Genomic DNA, 22721 nt, shown 5'->3' with positions numbered 1-22721 from the left:
GATTTCTCACTCATCAGTTCTCTGAGACACGTCACTGTCCTCTTTCATCTGGATTGATTCTTCTGTTTTGTGTGCTTTACCTTGTCTAAAATGCAGGGTAGAAAATTTGCCTTTGTCTTTCTTTGCCCTTGTTATGTTGTGCTAGTTGTCCCTTCTTTGTAAATTCTGTGACCTCCTCCAAGAAGTGATTTCAGCTCTTGAAGTTTGTGTTCCATTCTTTCTTTCACTACCTCAATTGTAAAATTATCTGCCTTATTCTTCATTGAGAAGAGAGACCAGGTCACCTTAAACCAGTGGTTCTCAACCTGTGGGTCGGGACCCCATTTGGGGTCGAACGACCGTTTCACGTGGGTTGCCAAACAATGCAGTCCGCCATTTTCCCCCCCTTTTCCTTAGCTGTGCTACTCCCTTTTATTCTATTGGCTTTTGAAAGCCAATAGAATAGACTCTCTTGAATAGAGTCTAATTCTATTGGCTTCAAAAGCCAATAGGAATTGTCCAGGCTGTCTCTGCCCTGCTGAGCCCACCAAAAGTCCCATTCTGCAAACGGTGCTGCACCAGTTGAGTAGTCCTCGACTTACGACCGGTTGAGTAGTCCTCCACTTACGACTGGTTGGGGGGGTCACGGCATTAAAAAGGTTGAGAACCACCAGTCCCATTTGTTTATTAGAGTCCAGCTTTTCATACAATCAGTAATTGGAGCATCACTTATAAACAGCACAAAAGTCTGCTGAATGGTAGTGGCACTCCGCAACTCTGCCCTAGTTTGTGGCTGATGGTGTATCTAAAGCTCAGATGGGCACACTTCCATATCCATCCAAGTTTCAGGTTACAGGTCGTCCTTGACTTACAATCATTTGTTTAATGACTGTTCGAAGTTACAGCGGCACCAAAAAAAGTGACAAATGACCGTTGAAGTGATATACCCTTCCCTTTTTTAAGCAAATAGTTCATTATATAAGAAGGTAGTATTTTTCTTCTAAAGTATATAAATTTGTAAGTTAGTATACTATTGTATTTACTAGTTTATTATATAAATGTATAAAGTAGTTTAAAATGATTATATAGAGTATTATATTAAAATTATTTTTAAAAGGTTGGTTAATGGCAGGATTATTATAAGTGAGACTTCAGATAAGCAACATAATTTTGAATGCTGGGTAAAAATTGAACAGTAAATATAATTTGATTAGTGTGTACACTGAATAATTAATCTGTTGAATTTGACTTGAAGTAAAATATTGAAGTAAAATATTTTGCACTTTCAGATTTAGCTTTCTATGCTAATGAAGTTCAAAATAATACTGATAACTTACAAGGTATGCATATGTATTTCTGTTAGACATTTCAGTGAACATTTATCTTTATGTTATAGGTGAAGTAATAGAATGTGGAGCAACAAAGCAAATGAGTTTCCCTTACACAATCCAAAGTTCCCCCAAAACAGGAATTCCACCAGAGGTACACATTTATTTAATTTTTATCTCACTGGGTGCAAAGAATTTTATCTGACTTTCTAAATTTTAACAGAACAGAAATTTGTGTTAAACTGAAATGATATCTGTTGGGAAGAATGATCAGATAACAAGATCTGCTTTCCTTATTCCTTAACTTCTGCTAACAAACATTCTGATTTCTATTTGCAAATTTGTTAATGAAAGCTAAATAATAAAAAATAATAATCAACCTGAATCACAGACCAAAATCTGACAACAGTGGTGCAATGCAGGCTGGTAGGAATCCGCATGCGCACTTTGCAGTCGTTCTCCTGCCCAACATTGCAACGAGTTTATGTTTGCGTGCATCAGTGGCTACTTAGGCACATCATAGCAGTGGCAGAGGCAGAAGGCAGAGGCAGAAGGGGGGAAGAGGCACGCAATCCTGCCTGCCAAAAACACAGTGGGATGGAGTGGGCGAGGTCTTAAGTAGGGCTTATTTTGGAGGTAGGACTTATATGAGGCCCACCACCAAAAATCAGGCTATGGCTTATTTTCGGGGTAGGTCTTACTTTCGGGGAAACCCGGTATTGTTCTAACGTCTCCTGTTTGATTGGTGTACCTCTTGCTACCAGGGGTTGCCAGTGTGGTATATAGGCATACCTTGGAGATACTGTGGATTTAGTTCCAGATCACTGCAATGAAGCCAATATCTCAATAAAGTGAGCCATGTGAATGTTTTGATTTCTCAGTGAATATTTAAGTTACATTTACACTATATTGTGATCTATTGTCTGCAATAATATGTCTAAAAATATTATATCTTAATTAAATGATGCCTTAATGCTAAAAAATGTTAATCAGCATCAGAGTCTTCAGTGAGTTGTAATTTTTTTTCTGGTGGATGGTCTTGTTAAAAAAAAAGCTAAAATATTTGTGAAGTGCAATAAACTAAAGCATAATAAAATGAAGAATACTATATTTTGTCATCTTGCCCATTGACTCCCAATCTTCCCAATGTTTTTCATTTTTTTTACTTCTCCAGCTCCACTTAGCCACTGCTGTTACTACCAATATTTGCAAAACAAAACAGGAAAGAGACTTTTGTGGCCCGTACAGGCAGTAAGCAGGCCCTCCCTTATATCACAATTGCCATGGGAAGTGGTTATCCATCTATTTTTCCTACTCAATCTTGGCATTTTCTTGCCCATCATCACAAAAACACTTCACCTTGGGACAACCATATTTTGTTTTGTATCTGAATCAATTCTTCTGAAACATATATATCTCAGTTTTGATGTAAACCACCTGAAACAAGCTGTTCTATATACAAAATCATTTTGTGTGTGAACCATTTTGTTTTGCCCTAGATTGGGTTCATACAACATAGTAACCCCAAACCAGATAAATTTACATTATGGCTTACTGTGATGTGTAAATCTGGGTACAGTCAAGTAAGTATATTGAGAGAAAAAATATTGTAAATATATTGTTTTAAACAGTATTTAAAACTATTACTGAACCTTGTAATATGTTTATCACAGAGGGGGTTCCTCGAATTTATTTAATAAGTGCTTCTTTTCATTTTTTTGTACAGATTTAACAACAGAATGGGATGCATTTTCTCAAACAAAGGCAGCAGTAAGTAGTATTTTAGTATTGAGTTAAATTGAAAAGAAGCCATACAGGAGACTGTATTTAAAAATGAAAAATATTAACTGTTATGCTTATCTTGGAAATGTTATAGGACAGTAAAAGATTAAGATCCTTTTTCAGTAAAATACTATCACTATCCTCCTAAAATGCACATAGGAGTCAGCCACTCACTAGTTTGTCCTGTCTAGATACTGAGCTGTTTCTTATGGTCCTAGGATTTCCAAAATCAGGAAGCTACTGTCTTAATTCCAACAGACACTCTCTCCTCTTGTGTATACAGTTGCTGAAGTGTTTTCCTTTTTCTTCCTTCCTTGTTTCTGTCAATCACCCAGATTTTAATGCTAGTTCTCTGAAAATGCAATTGATCTGCTAAGCTAAGGCAACTCTTCTCAGTTCCTAATATGCAGTTTGCGTTTACAAAAAAATTACTGTTAAGGAATTTGCCCAGAGTTTTCCAATATAATGAATTTGATGTGTTTGGTCTGCTACATCAAATTTTCATTTATCATTCTGTTTTTCATTCATTTTCTTTTTTTTCGGGATTGAAAAATGTAATATAAATTATTTCCTGCACTGAAAACTGTTGCATTAATGTGGAAAGTTGTATTGTGTGAAACTATTTTTGAAATTAAAATCTGAGCTCATTTTACTTGGGTTAGGGAATGTTTCATCCAATTTTTGTAAGACTTTTTTTAACTTTTTGTTTTTTTAAGTGGCGGTATAACAAATTTAAAATGTTGATACCTTTCCTATCCCATTCAATCTATCTAGTTGCAGCATATTGAGAACAAATTGGAAGTAGCTCCTATTAGCATAGCCGGATTGGATTCTGTCATGGAAAAAAAGCCATCAATTAGCACTACCAGGAAAATAAGCAGGAAAGGTATGTATTAAGGCCTTTTCAAAAATGAGCTTTCAGTTGCTTAGCATTTTTAAATGGAGCATTTTTGGTCTGCAACCAGCAAAATCAGTAAATTACAAATGGCAAAACTTGAAAGTTTTGTTTGGGAAACAGAATTCCTGCGTGATGGCTTGTGGAGTATCTTAAGTTCTAGCAGTGAAAAAGTTCTGTATTGAAAATAATTACGGATGCTGCTATTGCTGATATGCGTGTGAAGAATAAGAAGAGTTGATTTCTTGTTTTTGTAACCAGAAGTTTGCCTTCATATTTCCAGTGGTGTTGCATTTTGTTATTAGTTTTATGCGGTGTATCATTTTAATTTAGAACAAAGTGCTTTGGGTACAGTACATAGTCGTAAATTTATTCCAGCAGTGCTACATAAACATCCCATCATCATCCTCTCCATTCCATCACCATCCTTTCCACTCTGCATCATTAACCCTTCTACTGCAGCCCTGGGTGTGCTCTCGACCCCCCATTAAATATAATCCTTGGCTGTGACAAAATTGTCTTTGTTTTATAGACCTAAGCTTTTGGGCAGCAATTACTTTAGGCCAGATATCCTCAGGATTGTTATTGTTGTTACACCATGATGGTATCTCTCAGGAACTGTCAGAACTGTTTTTGTTCTTCTTAATGAAATTGCTTTTTTAAATTCTCCTTTTCGCTTCCTCTCATTTTTTGTTTCTTCATTTTGTCATTTTAGATATTTCAGGAATAAGGATGCCTTTTGTGATTTCCCCCCCCCAAATTAATACTCTGAGTGTCTTTCTATTATAAGTTTTTGTCTATAAATCAAATTTTCTGGTGGTGACATATTGCAAAATTTAGTTTATTTTGTAGGGATTTACAAAACAGACCAAAAGAAATAAGTCACTAAAACAGACTAATATTATAGAAGAAAACAATTTGAGTAACATAGTTGTTAAAAACTGATCAGAGAGAGAGATGACTTAATTTATATTGAAGATTTTACATAAAGTAAAAAAATCTAAACAAAAAGACAAAAATGTGCCAGACAAAAATTAAGAAAGAAAAGCAAAGTTAAATATCTTTGGAGATTCTCAGACATCCAGGTCATAGTTACCCAAATATGCTTTTCCATGAGGCAACTGGATTTTTTTTTGTTTTTCTTTGAAGACATTTCGCTTCTCATCCAAGATGCTTCTTCAGCTCTCCACCATCGAGTCAGAGCTGAAGAAGCTTCTTGGATGAGAAGCGAAACGTCTTCAAAGAAAAACAAGAAAGTCCAGTTACCTCGTGAAAAAAGTATCTTTGGGAAAAGCAAAGTTATGAAATATAATGACTTCCAACCTCTTCAGTAGATACTGGTATTAACAAACCTATCATTTCTCCTCCCTCTTAATTCTTCCAGAAATCTCTTCATCCCCTTATTTAATTCTCATCTGTTTGAATCATTAGATATATACATCATTTTGTTGTTTTCTTCTTTTAGCAAAACGTTTATAGAAGATTTCCATTCTTTTAAAAATATTTTTTTCTCTCCTTTTGCCATTTCCATGAGTTCTGACATTTTTATGATCCATTCTTCCACTGTAGAAATTTCAGTAGTCTTCCATTTTTGTACATATAATAATCTTGTAATTATTAATATATACCAGTGGTTCTCAACCTGTGGGTTGGGACCCCATTTGGGGTCGAACGACCATTTCACGGGGGTCGCCAAACAACGCAGTCCGCCATTTTTTTCCCTTTTCCTTAGCTGTGCTACTCCCTTTTATTCTATTGGCTTTTGAAAGCCAATAGAATAGACTCTCTTGAATAAAGTCTAATTCTGTTGCTTTCAAAAGCCAATAGGAATTGTCCAGGCTGTCTCTGCCCTGCTGAGCCCGCCAAAAGTCCCATTCTGCAAATGGTGCTGCACCAGTTGAGTAGTCCTCGACTTACAACCAGTTGAGTAGTCCTCGACTTACGATCGGTTGGGGGTCGCGGCATTAAAAAGGTTGAGAACCACTGATATATACAAACTTAGTCTTCCATGAGTCTTATCTGATTTGGGATCCATAAATCTCAATAAAAATGTATGGGTTTTTGGCATTATTAATCTTTAAAATTCTTTGGGTCGCTGTATGTATTTGTATCCAACATTTCATAGCTTTTTCACAAGTCCACAATGCATTGTAAAATATCTATGTTTTTCACATTTCCCGCACTGACTTAACCTACCTTTATACATTTTTGATCATTTTTCTGACATCATGTACCAGTGATACATTTTATGTAAAATATTCTCATAAAATATAACTCAATGTAAATTGTATTTATCCACATTTTTGCTGTGTATCCTTCTACATACTATAGCCAAAATTGCTAGCCCATTTTATAACTATTTAACTTGTTCTTCTTCAGTTTCAAAAATAAATAAAAGCTTATACAATTGTAGTAATTGTACCATTGTAGGTTTTCAATTCAGTTACATGTATATATTAAATCATTCTTGTAATTATGTATATGAGAACCATTGAAAACAATATCCCTCTACAGTCAATTGTTCTCTTGACTTAAATTTAAGTTCTCCATCTTTCTGTATTAGTAAATCCTGATATGTCTTCATTTCTCTCTCTTTCTCTCTCCGGTTCCTCGTTTTTAAAATACTTCCAGTGGTAAGATCAATAAAAGTATTTTCAGGCACAGCCTGGATTTGTATTTGTAGGGCACTTCTCACATAATGATTTTTAAAATCCACCTTAAATTTTACTTTATTGTGCCATAAACATCCATGCCAATTAAACCTCAGGTTACATCCTTTCAATTCTAGCATTCTTCTATTTCTCAGCAATACCCAATCTTTCATCCAAACTAAACAGTTGACTACAAAATACAGTTTAAAGTCAGGTAAGCCTAGTTCTCCTCTATCTTTTGCATCCTGCAGTATTTTATATTGAAACATTGGGGTTTTTTTCCCTTATCACACAAATAAATTTTTTGCCATTGTTTAAATATTGCCTCACTTTTAAAAACTGATATTGTTTGAAATAAAAACACATCATTCTAGGCAATACATTCATTTTTATGACAGAAATTCTACCAAGTAATGATATTGCATTTTCCCCAATCTTAATACATTTTAATTATGTAAATTCCATACCCTTACATAATTATTCTGAAATAACGTATAGTTCCTATTCAGTATAGTAGTGTCCAAATATTTAACTATTTTTTCAATCTATTAACCAATATTCCCAGTCGATTCTGTTTGATCTTATGTACTCATAATTTTGTTAACAGTTTATTTTTCTCATTAATTTTAAATGCAGCTTTGTAGAAGCTTAATTTGTTGTTTTTCTTTCCGGGTAACATTTTAATTTGTCTCCCTTGATCTGTGTTTCTGATGGGTTTTTTTGCATGTTTTGCCGTCTCTGGTTTTTTTTTTAGTTTGGAATTCTATAATATAAATTGAGTTCTCAAAATAGATTACTTGCATCCTAAACTAACCTTATTTTTGTTTCTTTACTTGGATTGTTTTTGAAGAATTTCTTCATTTATTTTTACAGTTCTTAGTAATTGATTTTTCTGTAATATAGTTTTCTTTATATGTTTTTTATTTTTTTCTAGCATATCATAGTCACTGGATAACGATCTGAGCATGTTTTTATAATATTTCTGCTTGGCTAGTATATGTAGATTGCTTCTTTGAGATCTATAACATATCTAAAAAAAGAACTATGTCTTTCAGAAAAGTATACGTGTACAGATAGTCCTCAACTTACAACAACAATTGAGCCCGAAATTTCTGTTGTTAAGTGAAACATTTGTTAAGTGAGTTTTGCCCCATTTTATGACCTTTCTTGCCACAATTGTTAAGTGAATCACTGAAGTTTGTAAGTTAATAACCCAGCTGTTAAGTGAATCTGGCTTCCCCATTGACTTTGCCTGTGAGAAAGTCATAAAAGGTGGCCACATGACCTTGGGACACAGCAACGGTCATAAATATGAATCACTTGCCAAGCATCTGAATTTTGATCATATGAGCATGGGGATGCTGCAATAGTTGTAAGTGAGCAGAGGTGGGGGTTTCTGCAATTTCCATCATTTTCATGGCTGTTTCTTTTGGCTTAGCTGAATACCCTCTGGGTTTGTTGATTGGGGATCTGTCTGGGTTGTGCTGGGGGGCCTTTGAGCGGCATTCTACAGCTCGATGCCCTTCTCTTCCGCACTTGAAACACCCCATCTGCTTCTTGGCTGTATCCGATGATTTCACCGGTTGGTGTGTCAGCTCAGGCGGGGGGCGGCTCCATTGTTTTCCTCGGCGATGCCTCTTCAATATGTCGATCTCTGCTTCCTCTGCCAAGACGTACCATTCCTCAAGTCGATGTGGGTCTCCTCGGGGCAGGCAAGCATCATATAGATCATAGTTTAGTCCGTCTTTGAAACGGCCAAGGAGGATGTCTTCTGGCCAATTCAGTTTGCTGGCAATGGCTCGGAATTCTTGTGTATACTCAGCCACTGGGCGTTTGCCCTGCCTCATCGTTGTTATTCTTTCACGGGCTTTGCGATCAGCCAGGGGGTCTTCAAATCGTCTTCTCAACGAGGACATGAAACGGTTGAAGTTACTGAGTTCTGGGGCATTGGAGTCATGCAGGTTCACCACCCAATCTGCAGCTGGTCCATCCAGGGCAGATTGCACGATCCGGATGCGGGCTTTGTCGCTGGGGATGTCCTGCCCATATTCCTCCATGTAGCTGAGGACTTGGGTTAGGAAAAACCCCAAGCGTGTTGGCTCCCCTTTGAATTTCACCTCCAACGGTGGACGTCTTGGAATGGATCGGTGCCTCCATTGTGGGTGGTAGTGTCTTCCGTCCAGATTTCCATCTGTGGTCCGGTAGGGGGTGGGAGCTCCTGGATCAGTAAATGTCCCTGGGGTTGCAGGTTCCACGTCCCCCTCGGTGTCTCTCCCTTTGTGGCTCCAGGAACTGGGGCGGGCGTAGGGCTCAGGAATCTCCTCTCCTAGGGAGCTGAGAGTTCTCTTCATCAGGTCAATAGCTCTCTCTAGGATCCAGTCTGAGTACGGCATACAGCTTCCTCCCTCTTCACTTGCGTGCAGGGATTTCTCCATCTCCTGCTTCCATTCTGGTTGCTTGGTCCCTCGTCTCAGGGTCACTTTTCTTGATTCCTTTCCCCACTCGCTTTTCTTTCCAACGCCCATCGACCAGCGAGGCTTGTGGTCCTGTGTCTCCACCACTTCTTCTTCTGAGAAATCTGGCCTCTCGGATCCCAACATCTGGCAAGGTTCCAACTGGGTCAGCGGCTCTCTTTCCAGGGAGTTTTCTCCCTCTCTTGCTTCGTTGTCTGACATGGTAAATTTTTGCAAAATCCCCCGGCAAGGGTCTACCTTCCAGGTGGATTAATTTTGCAAGTCCTGTCTAATGTAAGGACCCACCCCACTTTGCATCTTAAGAAGACAGAACTCTTGGAATAGTTCTTCCAACAGGAATCCTTTATTAAGAGAAAATGGTTGCAGGCATGCTAGACAGGACTTGGGGTCCAAGCTCTCCCATTCAAGGTTTTAAGGGGTTCCCCAGTAGTCCCACCCAATCAACCCCCCTTCCAGTGATAGTTTCAAGTATCACAATTCCACCTCCTTTCTTCTTTCTTCCGTCTGGATGGAGACTTCAGATACTACATGAAAGGCAATTACCCTTCTTTGATATGTTAACGCTTAGAGGTTACAATAAACACACATTCAGCTCTTTGAAGTGTAAAGAAGGAAGTGAGGGCCATAAAGCCCCTTTGCTCTCCCCCTTCTCTCCCTCTTATGGCAGAATCCAGAGAAGGCAGAATTGGGAGTTTCTATATTTGATAATTTAAAGATGAAATATAATTGGATTCTGACATGCTGCAATAGTTGTAAGTGTGAAACATGGTCTGAATTTTGATCACATGGGGATGCTACAAAGGTAACTGTGAAAAATGGTCCTAAGTCACATTTTTCAGTGCCATGGTAACTTTGAATGGTCACTAAATGAACTGTTGTAAATTAAGACTACTTGTATATTTCCTGGAATTTCTGTTTACCGATCTCCAAATAGGCACAATCACTTAACTGCCCTTTTTGCCACTCAGCAGCATTTAGGGCTCTTTGCAGCATCCCATGGTCATGGTCATTTATTTTTACTATGGTTTTGTTGAAAACTGGCATTTTTTGGGGGAGGGTTCAGCAAAACTATACCCATAGCAGTCCATGCTTAATGACAGCGGTGATCACGTTACAATGATGGCGGTTGCTTTACAACCTCCCCCAAAATAATTATTTAATCTGGTCAATCAGGTGGGTGATCCGATTGATGATCAGCATGAGTTACTACCATGGTGGGCAGGCTCTCTTAGGATCACTACTCTATCTGCATTCTAGATTTGGATGACTCTAGTCCTGTGGCATCTAATCCTTGCTGGACTTGTCTCTTGATCTTTCTGTTGCCACAACTCCTCATTGTAATTGTAGTTTTTCAGATCTTTTACCCCTTTAGCAGATAAACTTTCCCAATTCCTCCAACATTTTTGTAAAGTGTCTTGAATAATTCATTGTTCCGTCTATTGATGTTCTGTTAAAGTTTCCATTCCTGATGTAATCACTTCTGTAGTTTTTGGTGAAAGGAGAAATTGTAAAAAGAGTCACAATTAGCAATTTTATTCTCAAATGTTATATATTTATGGTATTCCAAAACATTTTGTAATTTCCTGTTTCATTTTTCTATCAATCAATCAGTCAATCCTTTTTTCTCAACAATCCAAAGCAACATTTTTTCTCCCAAAGGTATGTCTGTTTATTTACTGTGACTCCTTTTACTTGTTTAATTAGCAGAAGTCTCAAATTCAGCTGGTAAATTAGTCTTGTTTTTAACTTGCTTCATCCACAGTCTCAGACAGTTTTTTGATTTACAATTTATTTCTTACTACTTTTAGCTCTTCACTTTTATTTCTTTTGTTGGGCTAAAGACTGGGATTAGCCTTTCTGTCGAATCAAAGGACTCTTTTGCCAATAGGTGGCAAAACACAAAAAGTGCTTAAATAGACTTGGTGAGTCCAAATGTCTTTTAAAATCTCCAACTGAGGTTTGCAACTCCTGGTGCTATGTATGAGAGGTACTGGAAGCATTCCTTTGGATGCTGCTAGCCTTTTCTCAAGGAGCAGCCTTCCAAAGTACAGACGGGCATTTTCTCCAGGCAAGTGCTATTTGCTCAGGTGTGAAACTCAGTTGCTGGAGGCTGTTGGAGGTCCCAAGAGAGAAAGAGATGACTTAAGATACTGTCCATTATTGAAGAGAAACCTAGGGCACTGCTGAAAAATGATATAGAGCAAACTCTGGAGCATACGTTAGAGCTGCTATTAAGAATTACTTTGTAAAGTGTTTCTCCATCCTTATTGCATGCCTAGTGGCATTGTTTAAAGTGACCCGGGCTCTCCTGGACAGATCAGGCTTGGAGGTTTATTTGCAAGGCTGCTCAGATAAATACGATGGACATCAATCAGACAGAATTGCTCACATCTGCTCCCAGTTGAATACCAGTTGTGGGGCAGGACCTATAGGATGACTAGAGTATACTCTTGCTTAGTTATTTGGAAGAAGTTTGAACCTGTTGAATCTGATGAAGTGGCCAGTTCTCACAACTGTGAACTTGGTTATCTGTGTACTAGATCAATACCTTCTGGCTGACTAAGGCCTCCAGGGAGGTGATATGTGGTTGAGTTTTCACAGAAGTATATTTTTTCTTGAGAGAGGGTCATCCCACCATCCCTTAAAGAGGTGGTGGTTCACCCTCTCCTCAAGTAGCTATCGCTAGACCGAACCAAACTGAACAGCTTTTACCTTTTTAGGGAATGTAGTTAAAAAGATTTCAGAGATGTCCAGAAGAAACAGATTATCTAGACTCTTTCAGCCTGGTTTCAGGCTTTGATATGGGACCAAAACAATATTAGTTGTAGGAGGGCCTTTCTGCAACTTCTTGTTGTGCACCAGTTATGCACGAAGAGACTCAGCAGTTATGGACGAAGAGACTCAGCTCATAATCACTGATACCCTCGTCACCTCCCAAATGGATCACTGTCATGCACTCTACATAGGACTGCCCTTAAACAGCACCCAGAAGTTAAGCTGGTTTCAGAATGGTGGCTGTGCAGGCATGTTATAGGGGCTCCTTCTATCAACACACATTCCATCTCTACTATGTGAGTTGCATTGGCTACCAGAATATTTCCAGGTTCACTTCAAGGTAGTAGTGATAGAGCCTATAGAACCTTTCATAGCACGGGACTGGGTTATTTGAATGATTGCCCCTCCTCAGTTGCATTTATCCAGCAGGAGAGATATAATTTAGGTCTTGTCTACTAGGAAATATTTATTGCTAGGTTCAGGAAAAACGCCTTTTCTGTTGTGGCACCTGTCCTTTGGAATATCATTCCCTCAAGAGATCAGATGGGCCCCAACACTATTGGCCTTTTGCAAGGCCTTAAACATGTGGCTTTCTGACTTCTGGTGGCGACGGCTGCACCGATGGCGGCTTTTTTCAGCTGTCTGCTCTGGGATGTGTCAAAGCCAGCTGAGACAGCGAACAACAGCTGTCTCGCGGCTTGGAACCTCTCTCCCTGGGCGAAGGGGAGGAGGTGAGCTTTCCTCAGATAGTGGTAGAGCTCCCCGAGACCCCAAAGTTTTTTTTGGGTGGTCGGAGGGTGAGAGCTCCCACGGAGTCTGAGGTGTTCTCCACATTCCAGGATGCCTTTGCCCGGATTTTTTCCAGGGCAAAGCTAGACGCTGCTTCCACATCTGCGCTTAAAATGATTTGTGAGTAAAATTCAAAGCAGACAGAACTGACCAGGAGAGATTAAAAATGGTGATTATTTTGAGACTTTAACTCAGGAAAAGAATTTATCTTCTCTTCTTTTCAATTAAGAGTGGTGAAAATGGCGCTGAGATGTTGATTCTTCGAGTGAAAGGACCGGAACTTCTTTTTGAAACAATGTAACAGATTTTGTGTTTATATAAAATGTAAGAATTTTCTTTTTTTTAAAGGGGGCTTTTGTTTTTTTTTCTCTCCCTTTTTTTTCCTTTTTTTTGGTTTTGGCTGATTTTATAAGATTTTAGTAGACTTTTTAACAAGTGGTCTTAAAAATAAAATGGCTTCAAAGCGTCTCGGAGCTTCTGTTGTTTCTAAAGCCTCAGCTCAGCAAGTCAAGTTTAAGTTACCACCACCTTCTCTATCGTCATCAGCATGTATACTTAAAGATTTACAGGATACCTTGGGAAATATGGCACAACAGATTAAAGAAGAGATGGACGAACTTTTTGAAAATAAAACTAGGGAATTGAGAGAGGACATTGTTTTTGTGTTTCTAAAGTTTGCTGGCCATCTAGATCGTCTGGATGATCGTATTGACGATGTTGTGGAAAATTTTGAAAAACTGGAAGATCGAGTTGATAAAGTAGAAAATAAGATGGAAATAATACAGGATGAAATCACTATGTTACAATATAGAGACATGGAATTTGCTTTAAGAATAAGGGGAATTAAGGAAAATATGCAAGAGGATTTGAGACAAGTGGTGGTAAAAGATATAGCTTTTATTTTGGGGGCTGAGCCTGAAGAAATACTGAGAGAGACGGAAAAAGTTTTTAGAGTTAATTCAAGGGTTGCAAAGCAGAGGAATTTGCCACGAGACATGGTTATTTATTTTTCTAGGAGATCACTTCGCAATGAAATTTTGCAGGTTTTTTATAAGCAGAGATTTCAAATTGCAGCTCAAGATGTTATAATTTTAAAAGAAATACCTTCAAAAATTCTTAGAAAAAGAAAGGATTTTGCTTTTTTGGCTGATGAACTCAAAAAACGACAGGTCCGGTTCAGATGGGAGATACCAGTTGGAATAGTGGTGAACTATGTGGGGATATATTATAGACTTAATACAATTTTAAAGGCGAAAGATTTTTACACTTCCGTTTTGAAGGCGGACTCTTTATCATCTTTACGACCTGAGATAATAGAAGAAAAGTTGGAAGGGCAGCCGGTTGAAGGAGACATACAGGCTGAACCTCTGCAGCAGTCTTTTGTGACAGAAGATTTTTTTAAAGAAATCGAATATGATTCGTGCAGCCTATAGACGTAAATTAAAGATGTTGGAATAAAGAAGAGGAAATGATGAACTTTTGTATAATATGCAAACGTAAAGAAAAAGAATAATAAATGTTAGTTTAGCTGGTGGTTTGACTTACTATGTTTAGGAATAGTGAAGGATTTATGTAGTATGTAGATGTAAAGAAAAAGAATAATAGAAGGTGTTGATTTAGTGGGAATTCAAATATATGGGAGTATATATATTATAATTTTTTTTAATTTAAAGTGTATAAAAATAATTATGAGACATTATGGGTAAATGTGTAAAAGAATTTAAATTCTAATGATCTCTGTTGGTGAGAATTTTAGTGATTAAGATGAATGTAAGTTTGTTGGTTGGGTTATATTGGAGGGAAAACTTCGTGTTTTTTATGGATGAATGGTTGTTTAAAAGAAATATATACCTCAGCGTGGAGAAGATGGATAAATTAAATGTAGAGTAAATATGGGTTAGAGTTGATATGGGATTAAAAAGTATTATTTAGATTATGAATAATTTTTATTTTAAATTGGAATTGCTTATATTGTTATTGCTATTTTTTTTTATTATTTTCAATTTGCTTAAATTTGTTTGGTATTTGAGTTAAAGTATATTATTGATTTTCTTATTTGTATAGTTGGATAAGTTTAAAAATATATTATGGTTTGGAGAAGATGGATTGATTATATTCAAAAGAGATATGAAATAGAAAAGTATTATCTTGCATATGAGTAGATTTTAGATAATTATTATTAATAGCTTTGATAATATTGTTATCTTAGTTTATAATTTAGTATAGTTGATTAACGTTAGTAGATTATGTTTGTTTATTTGTTACCCTGTATTCAGCTCTGGGAAGTGGGGGAGGAGGGGTTTAATTTTTAATTAAGGGGTATTAATGTAAGAGAAAATAATTTCATTATATAGAATATAGATAGAGAAATTTGGAGAGAGGAGTTGCTCAGGCGTTACCCCTGAACTGCATCTGGAGAGGGATGAGAGGGAAGAGTGGAGGAGGGGAGAGGGAAGTAGGAAAGAAGAGGAGAAAGGGGAGGAGAGTGGTGAAGGAAAAAGAGAGAAGAGGAAAAAGAGGGAAATAGGGAAGAGAAGGATGATGGAGTGCGGATGCAGCGAGGGGAGAAATGAGCGAGCAACTCCAAAAGTCATGTGTATGTATTCATTTTATTTTATATATTTTATATATGAATGTTAAAAGAATGTATGTATGTTATACTTGATAAATTTCATGATGTAGGGGGGAAAGTTTGGAAAAATAAATTAAAAAAAAAAACATGTGGCTTTCTGACTGGGCTTGGAAAACAGTGTGCAGTAGAGCCTGTACAGTGGTTATGTTGATTGTTCTTTGATTTTATAACTTGGCTGGGGATTGTGTTATATTGTTTTCTTATATGGTTTTATATGCTTTTTATATTGTATTAATATTACTTTTAATTGTTGTAAGCAGCCCAGAGCCATATACAGATAGTTCTTACAGCCATTCATTTAATGGTTACAACGGCACTGAAAAAGCTGACCTACAACCTATTCTCACACGTATGACAGTTGCAGCATCCCCATGGTCATAAGAGAAAAATCTGAGCACCTTGCAACCAGCATGTATTTATAACAGTTGCAGTGTCCCAGGATCACATAATCCTTCCCAAGGGATTTCCGACAAGGAAAGTCAGTGGGGGAAAGGCAGATTTGCTTAACAACTGCAATGAGTGACTTAACAATCTCAGCAAAAAGTTGTAAAACTAAGTGCAACTCTCTTAATGACTGCATCATTTAGCGAGGGATGTCCCATTTGTAAGTCAAGGACTTTGAGATAGGCAGTTATATAAATTGAAATAATATACAAACAAATACTGGTTTAAAAATCTACTGAAATGTATCTATTAACATTAAAAAATACATTTATTTAATTCTCTATAAATAAATGCCAAGATACTTATTTTTGCTTGTTTGCTCCACAATTTTCCTGCATGGGATCAGGACATCCTGCAGTGATCCTAATCAGTATAGAGGCTAACTGGAAAAAGTTTTGACAGTGCTTCGAGTTGGGGAAAAAAAACATTTCCTTTCAGAATTTTGGCCCTGCCTTGCTGCAGAGTACACACTTGCTCTACCTAGAATTAACAGTCAATATTCTCTCTTCTGTTTTTCTCCCCACTCCTTTCAGTCTTGCCATGGCCACCAAGCAAATAAGGAGCATTTTGCTGTCCAGTTGGTATATCAGAAGACCGCTCCAATATCTGGGGCTGAAGTCTAGCTCTATTGGGCTCTAGAGTGCTTTTTTTTTTTTTACTTAACATGTTAACCTCAGAATAGACAATACTGTGGCTACTAAGCTAATGGTTGTAAGCTGCACAATTCTTAGAACTACTAGAAGTCCTATTGCTATTCCCTTAGGGACCTAGATGGCCAAGCATCACAAAGGATCGGTTTAGTAGTTCCAGGTTCTCTGTTTTCCTTTCCACCCTGTGTCAAGTTCTGATCTCCTCAGTTCGGGTGGAGCTAATTTCTCCGATCAGCTCACATTTCTCCTGCAAGAGGAGCAGGGAAATCTTTATAGATTTACCCAATGGAATAGGACAGAGTCCCTCTCTTACTATCAGTTGTCATATTTTAACTCACACTGTCCTAGATTATCTCAGCCACTTGTAGTGGGCAGCCTACCTCAATAGCACTGGTTTTGGAGAGCATAATAAAAACAAATCAGACAAGAACAGTTTAGTACGGAACTCATGAGTCCATAGCTTTGGCATAAGTATGAGGCTGAAGATGTGGATCATATTGTCAGCCTGGAGAATCTAGCAGTCATTCAGATAGCTGAGGCAGTTCCTAAAGACTACTTGAGAACGTGGGGGCTGTTAGACCCCCCCCAAATTCTAATAGAACATGACAGCAATTATAAATAGCAGAATAGAATTGGTCACTTCTCAAGAGGTGATGGTGACAGTTCACCTGATTGAGCCACATCAGTAACTGGGTTACATAAGAATATATTCCAGGCTCTTTCTCCTTTATTCAAAACAACTCTTAAGTTTTGGATTGTGACATCCTGTTTCAGGTCCTTGCCACTCATTGCCCTGCATTCAGACCACCACCTTGACTCATGGAAATATGTTAGGAACTCTCTTGTTTTAGACTTTTTGATTGCTTGGACCTCTAAATGACTCCTGCTGTCAGATTTCAAACTACTCAAGTAAAAGATAGCTAAAAACTTTTCTAACTCCGTTTTAATTATCCTCTATTAAAATAGTTGCCTTATCACCAATTGTTATCTTTACAAGATGGCAATAAAGACTCTTAGAGTTATTGTTCTGTTTTCTCTCTACCTACCTTACATAGGACAAATTGTTTCCAAGCCACAAAAACCTTAGAATGTACAACTTCAGTGCCATGAGGTTTTGTTATTAATCTAGTAACTGGCCCAGTAATGAAATGGGCTGCTTCGTTGCCCCTGCTACAAAACCCTTGGCTGGCTCATTTTGATGAATTCATAAGTTATAGTTAAAAATAATGTTTGAGGATCCTACCAAATCAGCAACCAACAACCCTTGCATCTGACATTTAGAGCAGGGATGTCACCTCCAGCTGTGTACGTGAATGACTTCAGGCTGTTGCTCAAAATTCAGAATGGAATGGAGCCATATCGGTAAGGTTAATTTCAGGAAGGCTTAATTCATCTGAAATACCAGATGATTTGCCTACAGCTATTGTCCATCTGTGCTGCAAGATCTGATCCAACTTTGCCTCTGGATTGATAGGAGCCTGGAATGGTGATAAAGTCCTGCTTTGTTCCATCAAGAACTTTTAGGCCAAGAATGTTGCCTTTGTGAGCCCCTGGAAGAGAAACATTATTGATTTATGAAGAACCCATGCAGATTGGGAGAGCCTGATTTCATTTGTCTCTGAAGAAAGCTACACCACAGACAGGTTGTCCTATGCCTCTACCTCAGAGGCTAGGTCTCTTGCCTCTACATATTCATTGAAGCAATATTGCCATTTCTCTTGCCTGGAAAGCAGCACTAACCAGTCTAGATGAATTTTCCATGCTAGAAAAGGGCATAGTGACCAGCAAGCCCAAGCTATAGATTAGTTTCCAAGCCAAGACCTTGTAGTAAGTATGACTGCAGGTTTGTGGCCATGATTGATTTAGGAGCAATCAGCAATTTCAATGACTAAATTGTACTAGAGACTCATTGTATTCCTCATTGCCCAGTCATATCTCTCTTGTGGTTGAAACCATTGACACAAGGCCATAGTTGTCAATAAGAGTGGAATGGGTTATATACCTAGTCTGGATACTCTCGACTGGCCATACAGAGCAGTTAGAATTCTACCTCACCTCTGCCCCATACTTGTAGAGGGTGAGGAAGATGACTTTGATGGAGGCATGTAACCTCTGTGCCAAAGCAACAAAAGGTAAAATATTTTCTAAGTCCACAACATCCGGATAATGTTTGGAGATCTTTCAGACAGGTGCTTTCTTAATTCACTGGAGTGTAAGAAAGGGAAGGAGATACAACACAATCAGATTTGCAAGATTATTGTCAGCTCTACAGACCAAAAAATCAATTCCACAGGAAGTCAAGTGAAAAAGTAAGTACACCTGGTTTTATGTATCAGGACATTATAAAAATCATCTGATCCTTAGCATTTCTTAAAAGTAGGTAGATACAAGCTCAGATGAACAACAAAACATGACATATCGCAAGACTATCCTTTGGACAGACCAGTGTGGAGATACTTGGCCATAATGCACAGTGTCACTTTTGGCAAAAACCAAACACAGCATATCAGCAGAAACATCTCATAGCAATCATCGAGCATGGTGGTGGAGGGAGTGATGATTTGGGCTTATTTTTTAGACACAGTATCTGGGCAACTTGCAATCATTGAGTCAACTGTGAACTCCTCTGTATACCAAAGTATTCTATTAGAGTCAAATGTGAGCCCATGTCTGACAGCTAAAGCTTGGCTGACATTGGGTCATGCAATACAACAATGATCCCAGGCACACCAGCAAATCTGTAATGGAATGGCTGAAAAAGAAAAGTATCAATGTGTTGCAATAGCCAGTCAAAGTCCAGATCTCAACCTGATTGAAATTCTATGGTGGGACCTCAAGAGAGCTGTGCATAAACAAATACCAACAAACCTCAATGAACTGAAGCAATGTTGTAAAGAAGAGTGGGCCAAAATTCCTCCAGAACAATGTGAGAGACTGATAAAGTCATACAGAAAACAATTACTTTAAGTGAAAAATGGTTCTACAAGCTCTTGAATCATAGGGTGTACTTATTTTTTTGCATATGGCTTTTCCATTTTAGCTTTCTTTTTGTAAAATAAATGATGACATGGTGTAATATGTCGTGTGTTGTTGATCTGAGTTTGTATTTACCTACTTTTAAGAACTGCTAAGGACCAGATGATTTTTACTATTGTGATTGGCTATTATAAAAGAATCTTGCGAGTCTAATTGCATTGCACTGCCTCCCCTTTCTTAGAAAATGTTTGACATTTATAAGACCCTTCTCATGGATAGCTGTGATAAGGCCGTGTATAGAATATCCTGAGTCTGCTAGAGGAGAATAGTACATTGAACTTAATATTTACAAATTTTCTTTTTGTAAAGTAGAGACAGAGCAAGTAGCCCTATCAGGCATTAAAAAGAAAAAGTGAGAGGGAAATTGACATTATCAATATTTGCAACCAAAAGGCAAAATCTTTTTTTTTACTTCTCCCCCTATGTTTATAAAGTTCTTTATCTTTAAGCCCTCTTTTCCCTGCTTTTCATTGCAAAATTAAAGGAACAGTTTTCTCCCATCAGAATCATTGCTGGAAGCTTTTTCTAGTCCTACTTCCAAAGTGGGAAATACTAACTGCAGGATGGGTTGTCTCCATGTAGAAAAAAGTCTGTCATGGTAAGTCTTACCATTGCTTATAAGGCTGGCTAATTGGTTGTCTTATTTAAGTTAACTGACCTAAATGTAAAAACAAAAGTACATAGTTATGCACAATGTATTTATTATAAGTGTTTTATGCGTCTTCAATCATTTGACTTTATAGAATTAAATTTCTTTCCCAGTAACTGTTGATGGAATAAGGAACATTTCTTGATCCCTCTTGCTTATTGTTGGAAGAAATATAAAATCCAATTACATGAGTAAACAGTTGCTCATGTTATATTTATTCAATACATTGTTTTTTTAGATAGCCTACTGCAAATTTAAATATTCATCTATACATATTTATATCTATACATTTACTTATCTTCTAGGTCAGTGGTTCTCAACCTGTGGGTCGGGACCCCATTTGCGGTCGAACGACCATTTCACGGGGGTCGCCAGACAATGCAGTCCACCATTTTTTCCCCCTTTTCCTTAGTTGTACTACTCCCTTTTATTCTATTGGCTTTTGAAAGCCAATAGAATAGACTCTCTTGAATAGAGTCTAATTCTATTGGCTTTCAAAAGCCAACAGGAATTGTCCAGGTTGTCTCTGCCCTGCTGAGCCCGCCAAAAGTCCCATTCTGCAAACGGTGCTACACCAGTTGAGTAGTCCTCAACTTACACTGGTTGAGTAGTTTTCGACTTACGACCGGTTGGGGGTCGCGGCATTAAAAAGGTTGAGAACCACTGTTCTAGGTAAAGTTCAAGGTGTTGGTTATTATCTGTAAAGCTCTTCATGGCATAGGGCCAGGTTCTTTGGAGGATCACCTGTCCTCCATGGTTTCTTTCTGACCAGTAAGATCAGACAAAATTGATGTGCTTTGGGTGTCTTTGATCAAACACTGCTGTCTATCCAAACATAGGAAATATCCTTTCTCTATTGCAGTGCCTACCCTCTGGAATGGTATTCCCCCCAGAGTTTTGTGTGGCTCCCACTCTGAGGGTATTCTGGAAGACTTCAAAAATATGGCTGCTCTCCCAATCCTTGGGGTAGGGTGGTGTGGAGCTCCTTTTGGTTGGAGTTTGTATGTATGTGTGTGTAGTATATGTAGTGTGGTCTGTGTGGATGTAGGTGTTCTTTTTTTTTCTTTCATTTCCTATTCTTTTAAAAGTGTAAACTGCCCAGAGTTGCTTTGAAGCCAGGTAGCTTTTAAATTTAAGAAATAATAATAGTCATTAAAAGTTAGTCAGTGTATAATTAATTTTTAAACTGTTTAATGATCAGTAATTGAACTTAGTATCTGTCTATGTTATTACAGAGACTGTAAAATAGATCAACTCTTTACCTTTAATTATGGTTTTTTTGAGCGGTCCATATACTCTCCGTCCCCTCTCTATTAAGGCTTTATAAGGGACACTTTAGTAGTGGGAACTGAGAGGAAAGATGGGAATTGATTATATACAATTTACAGAGGTTCTTAGGTTTAGACCAATTCTAAATAAATTTGCCCAAACACATAATGCTTAGGTATGAATACAAAAGTGGTCCCTTGAGTAATCATGTTGCAATGTGGCACTTCTGACATTAGAAGTCGGGAGATAGGTTATGGTTATACATGTTAATAACTATTACTAAGGTAAGTAAACACTTCTGTAAGTAAACACTTCTATAAACAGAATAGATTAATAAAGGAGAATATTTATAGCTCAGAGCTGAAATGAGAAGTACTTGGTGTTCTCTGAGCTTGGTTGTTTTCTTGCAGATGTTTCATTCATCAGTGATGATGTTACCTAGTTTTGGTAATGAAATATCTGCAAGAAAACAACCAAGCTCAGAGACCACGAAGGCTCTCTCATGGAATGGATTGGTGCAGTTGAAATAGGTCATGCTGACATCACTGCTATTGTGTGATAAAATTCTTTGTTCCATATTAACTGTCGAGAAACAGAAAATGAGCAGCATCAGTTGTTTTCTGTTCTTACTTTCTGCCTAAAATGTTGTGTCATATATTAAAGCCACTTTTGCCCCTGAACTACGTTGACATTAACAGGAAGAAGTTGCAGGGTAATAATAATATTATAGTTGTCTTGCTATTTGAGTTATCATTAGCTTCATACTGTGTTAACCATAGTTCTTGATATTTATCCTTAATTAGAACTTTAATCTTTAGTTTCTTAAAGCAATGTATTATATTTCATGATTTATAATTAATTATGTACTGAAAACCTATTATCACTTTGGCTTTACTTTTTTCACTTACTGAGCTTTATTTTCTTCTGTTTTCTTTATTATTTCTAAAATACTTACTAAAATATATAAATTATAAAAATGGGAAGAAAAAATGAGCTTATAAATTTGACATAATGTAAAGCTTAGTGGTTAGTGGTTCACAAATATATTACTATCTTTTACCGTAGTTTCATTCTTAAATCTAAGGTTTTAAAAACAAAAATAATTAAAACAAATTTAATTTTTTAATATAAAGAGTATCAATAATATTCAGTCCGAGGCTCTTTCAGTTACCAGGCTAATTAAACTGGGCCTATGTGGCTAGGAAGTTTCTCTACTGCTCCCAATTCTGTATAAGTGAACTTATCCCAAACTTGTCATGTCATCTTGTTGTTGTTTTTTTTAACCCAGAAATGAATTTGAGAGAAAATCATAAGACTAGAAATTTTCTACTGGAGCCCTCCTCAGAATAATTTATAATTATCTACCAT

General features: G+C 37.4%; 1 protein-coding gene across 4 annotated transcripts in view; it reads left to right on the top strand.

The window, feature by feature from the left end:
* CEP350 (centrosomal protein 350) overlaps positions 1 to 22721 on the top strand; it is a 114891-nt gene that overhangs the window by 14530 nt on the left and 77640 nt on the right. For all 4 annotated transcript variants that reach the window (XM_039337144.1, XM_039337145.1, XM_039337143.1 and 1 more), the window contains exons 2-4: positions 1376 to 1461; positions 3034 to 3077; positions 3864 to 3975. In XM_039337144.1, the coding sequence (XP_039193078.1) occupies positions 1389 to 1461; positions 3034 to 3077; positions 3864 to 3975 (229 nt within the window). In that variant the 5' untranslated portion in view covers positions 1376 to 1388. The remainder of the gene's footprint in view (positions 1 to 1375; positions 1462 to 3033; positions 3078 to 3863; positions 3976 to 22721) is intronic.

Source organism: Crotalus tigris, unplaced genomic scaffold, assembly GCF_016545835.1.
Source record: "Crotalus tigris isolate CLP2741 ecotype Arizona unplaced genomic scaffold, ASM1654583v1 scf7180000017668.6805642782:7212621, whole genome shotgun sequence".
Taxonomy (NCBI): domain Eukaryota; kingdom Metazoa; phylum Chordata; class Lepidosauria; order Squamata; family Viperidae; genus Crotalus; species Crotalus tigris.
The sequence above is the reverse complement of the archived record's forward strand: the minus strand, read 5'-3'. Positions and strand labels throughout refer to the sequence as shown.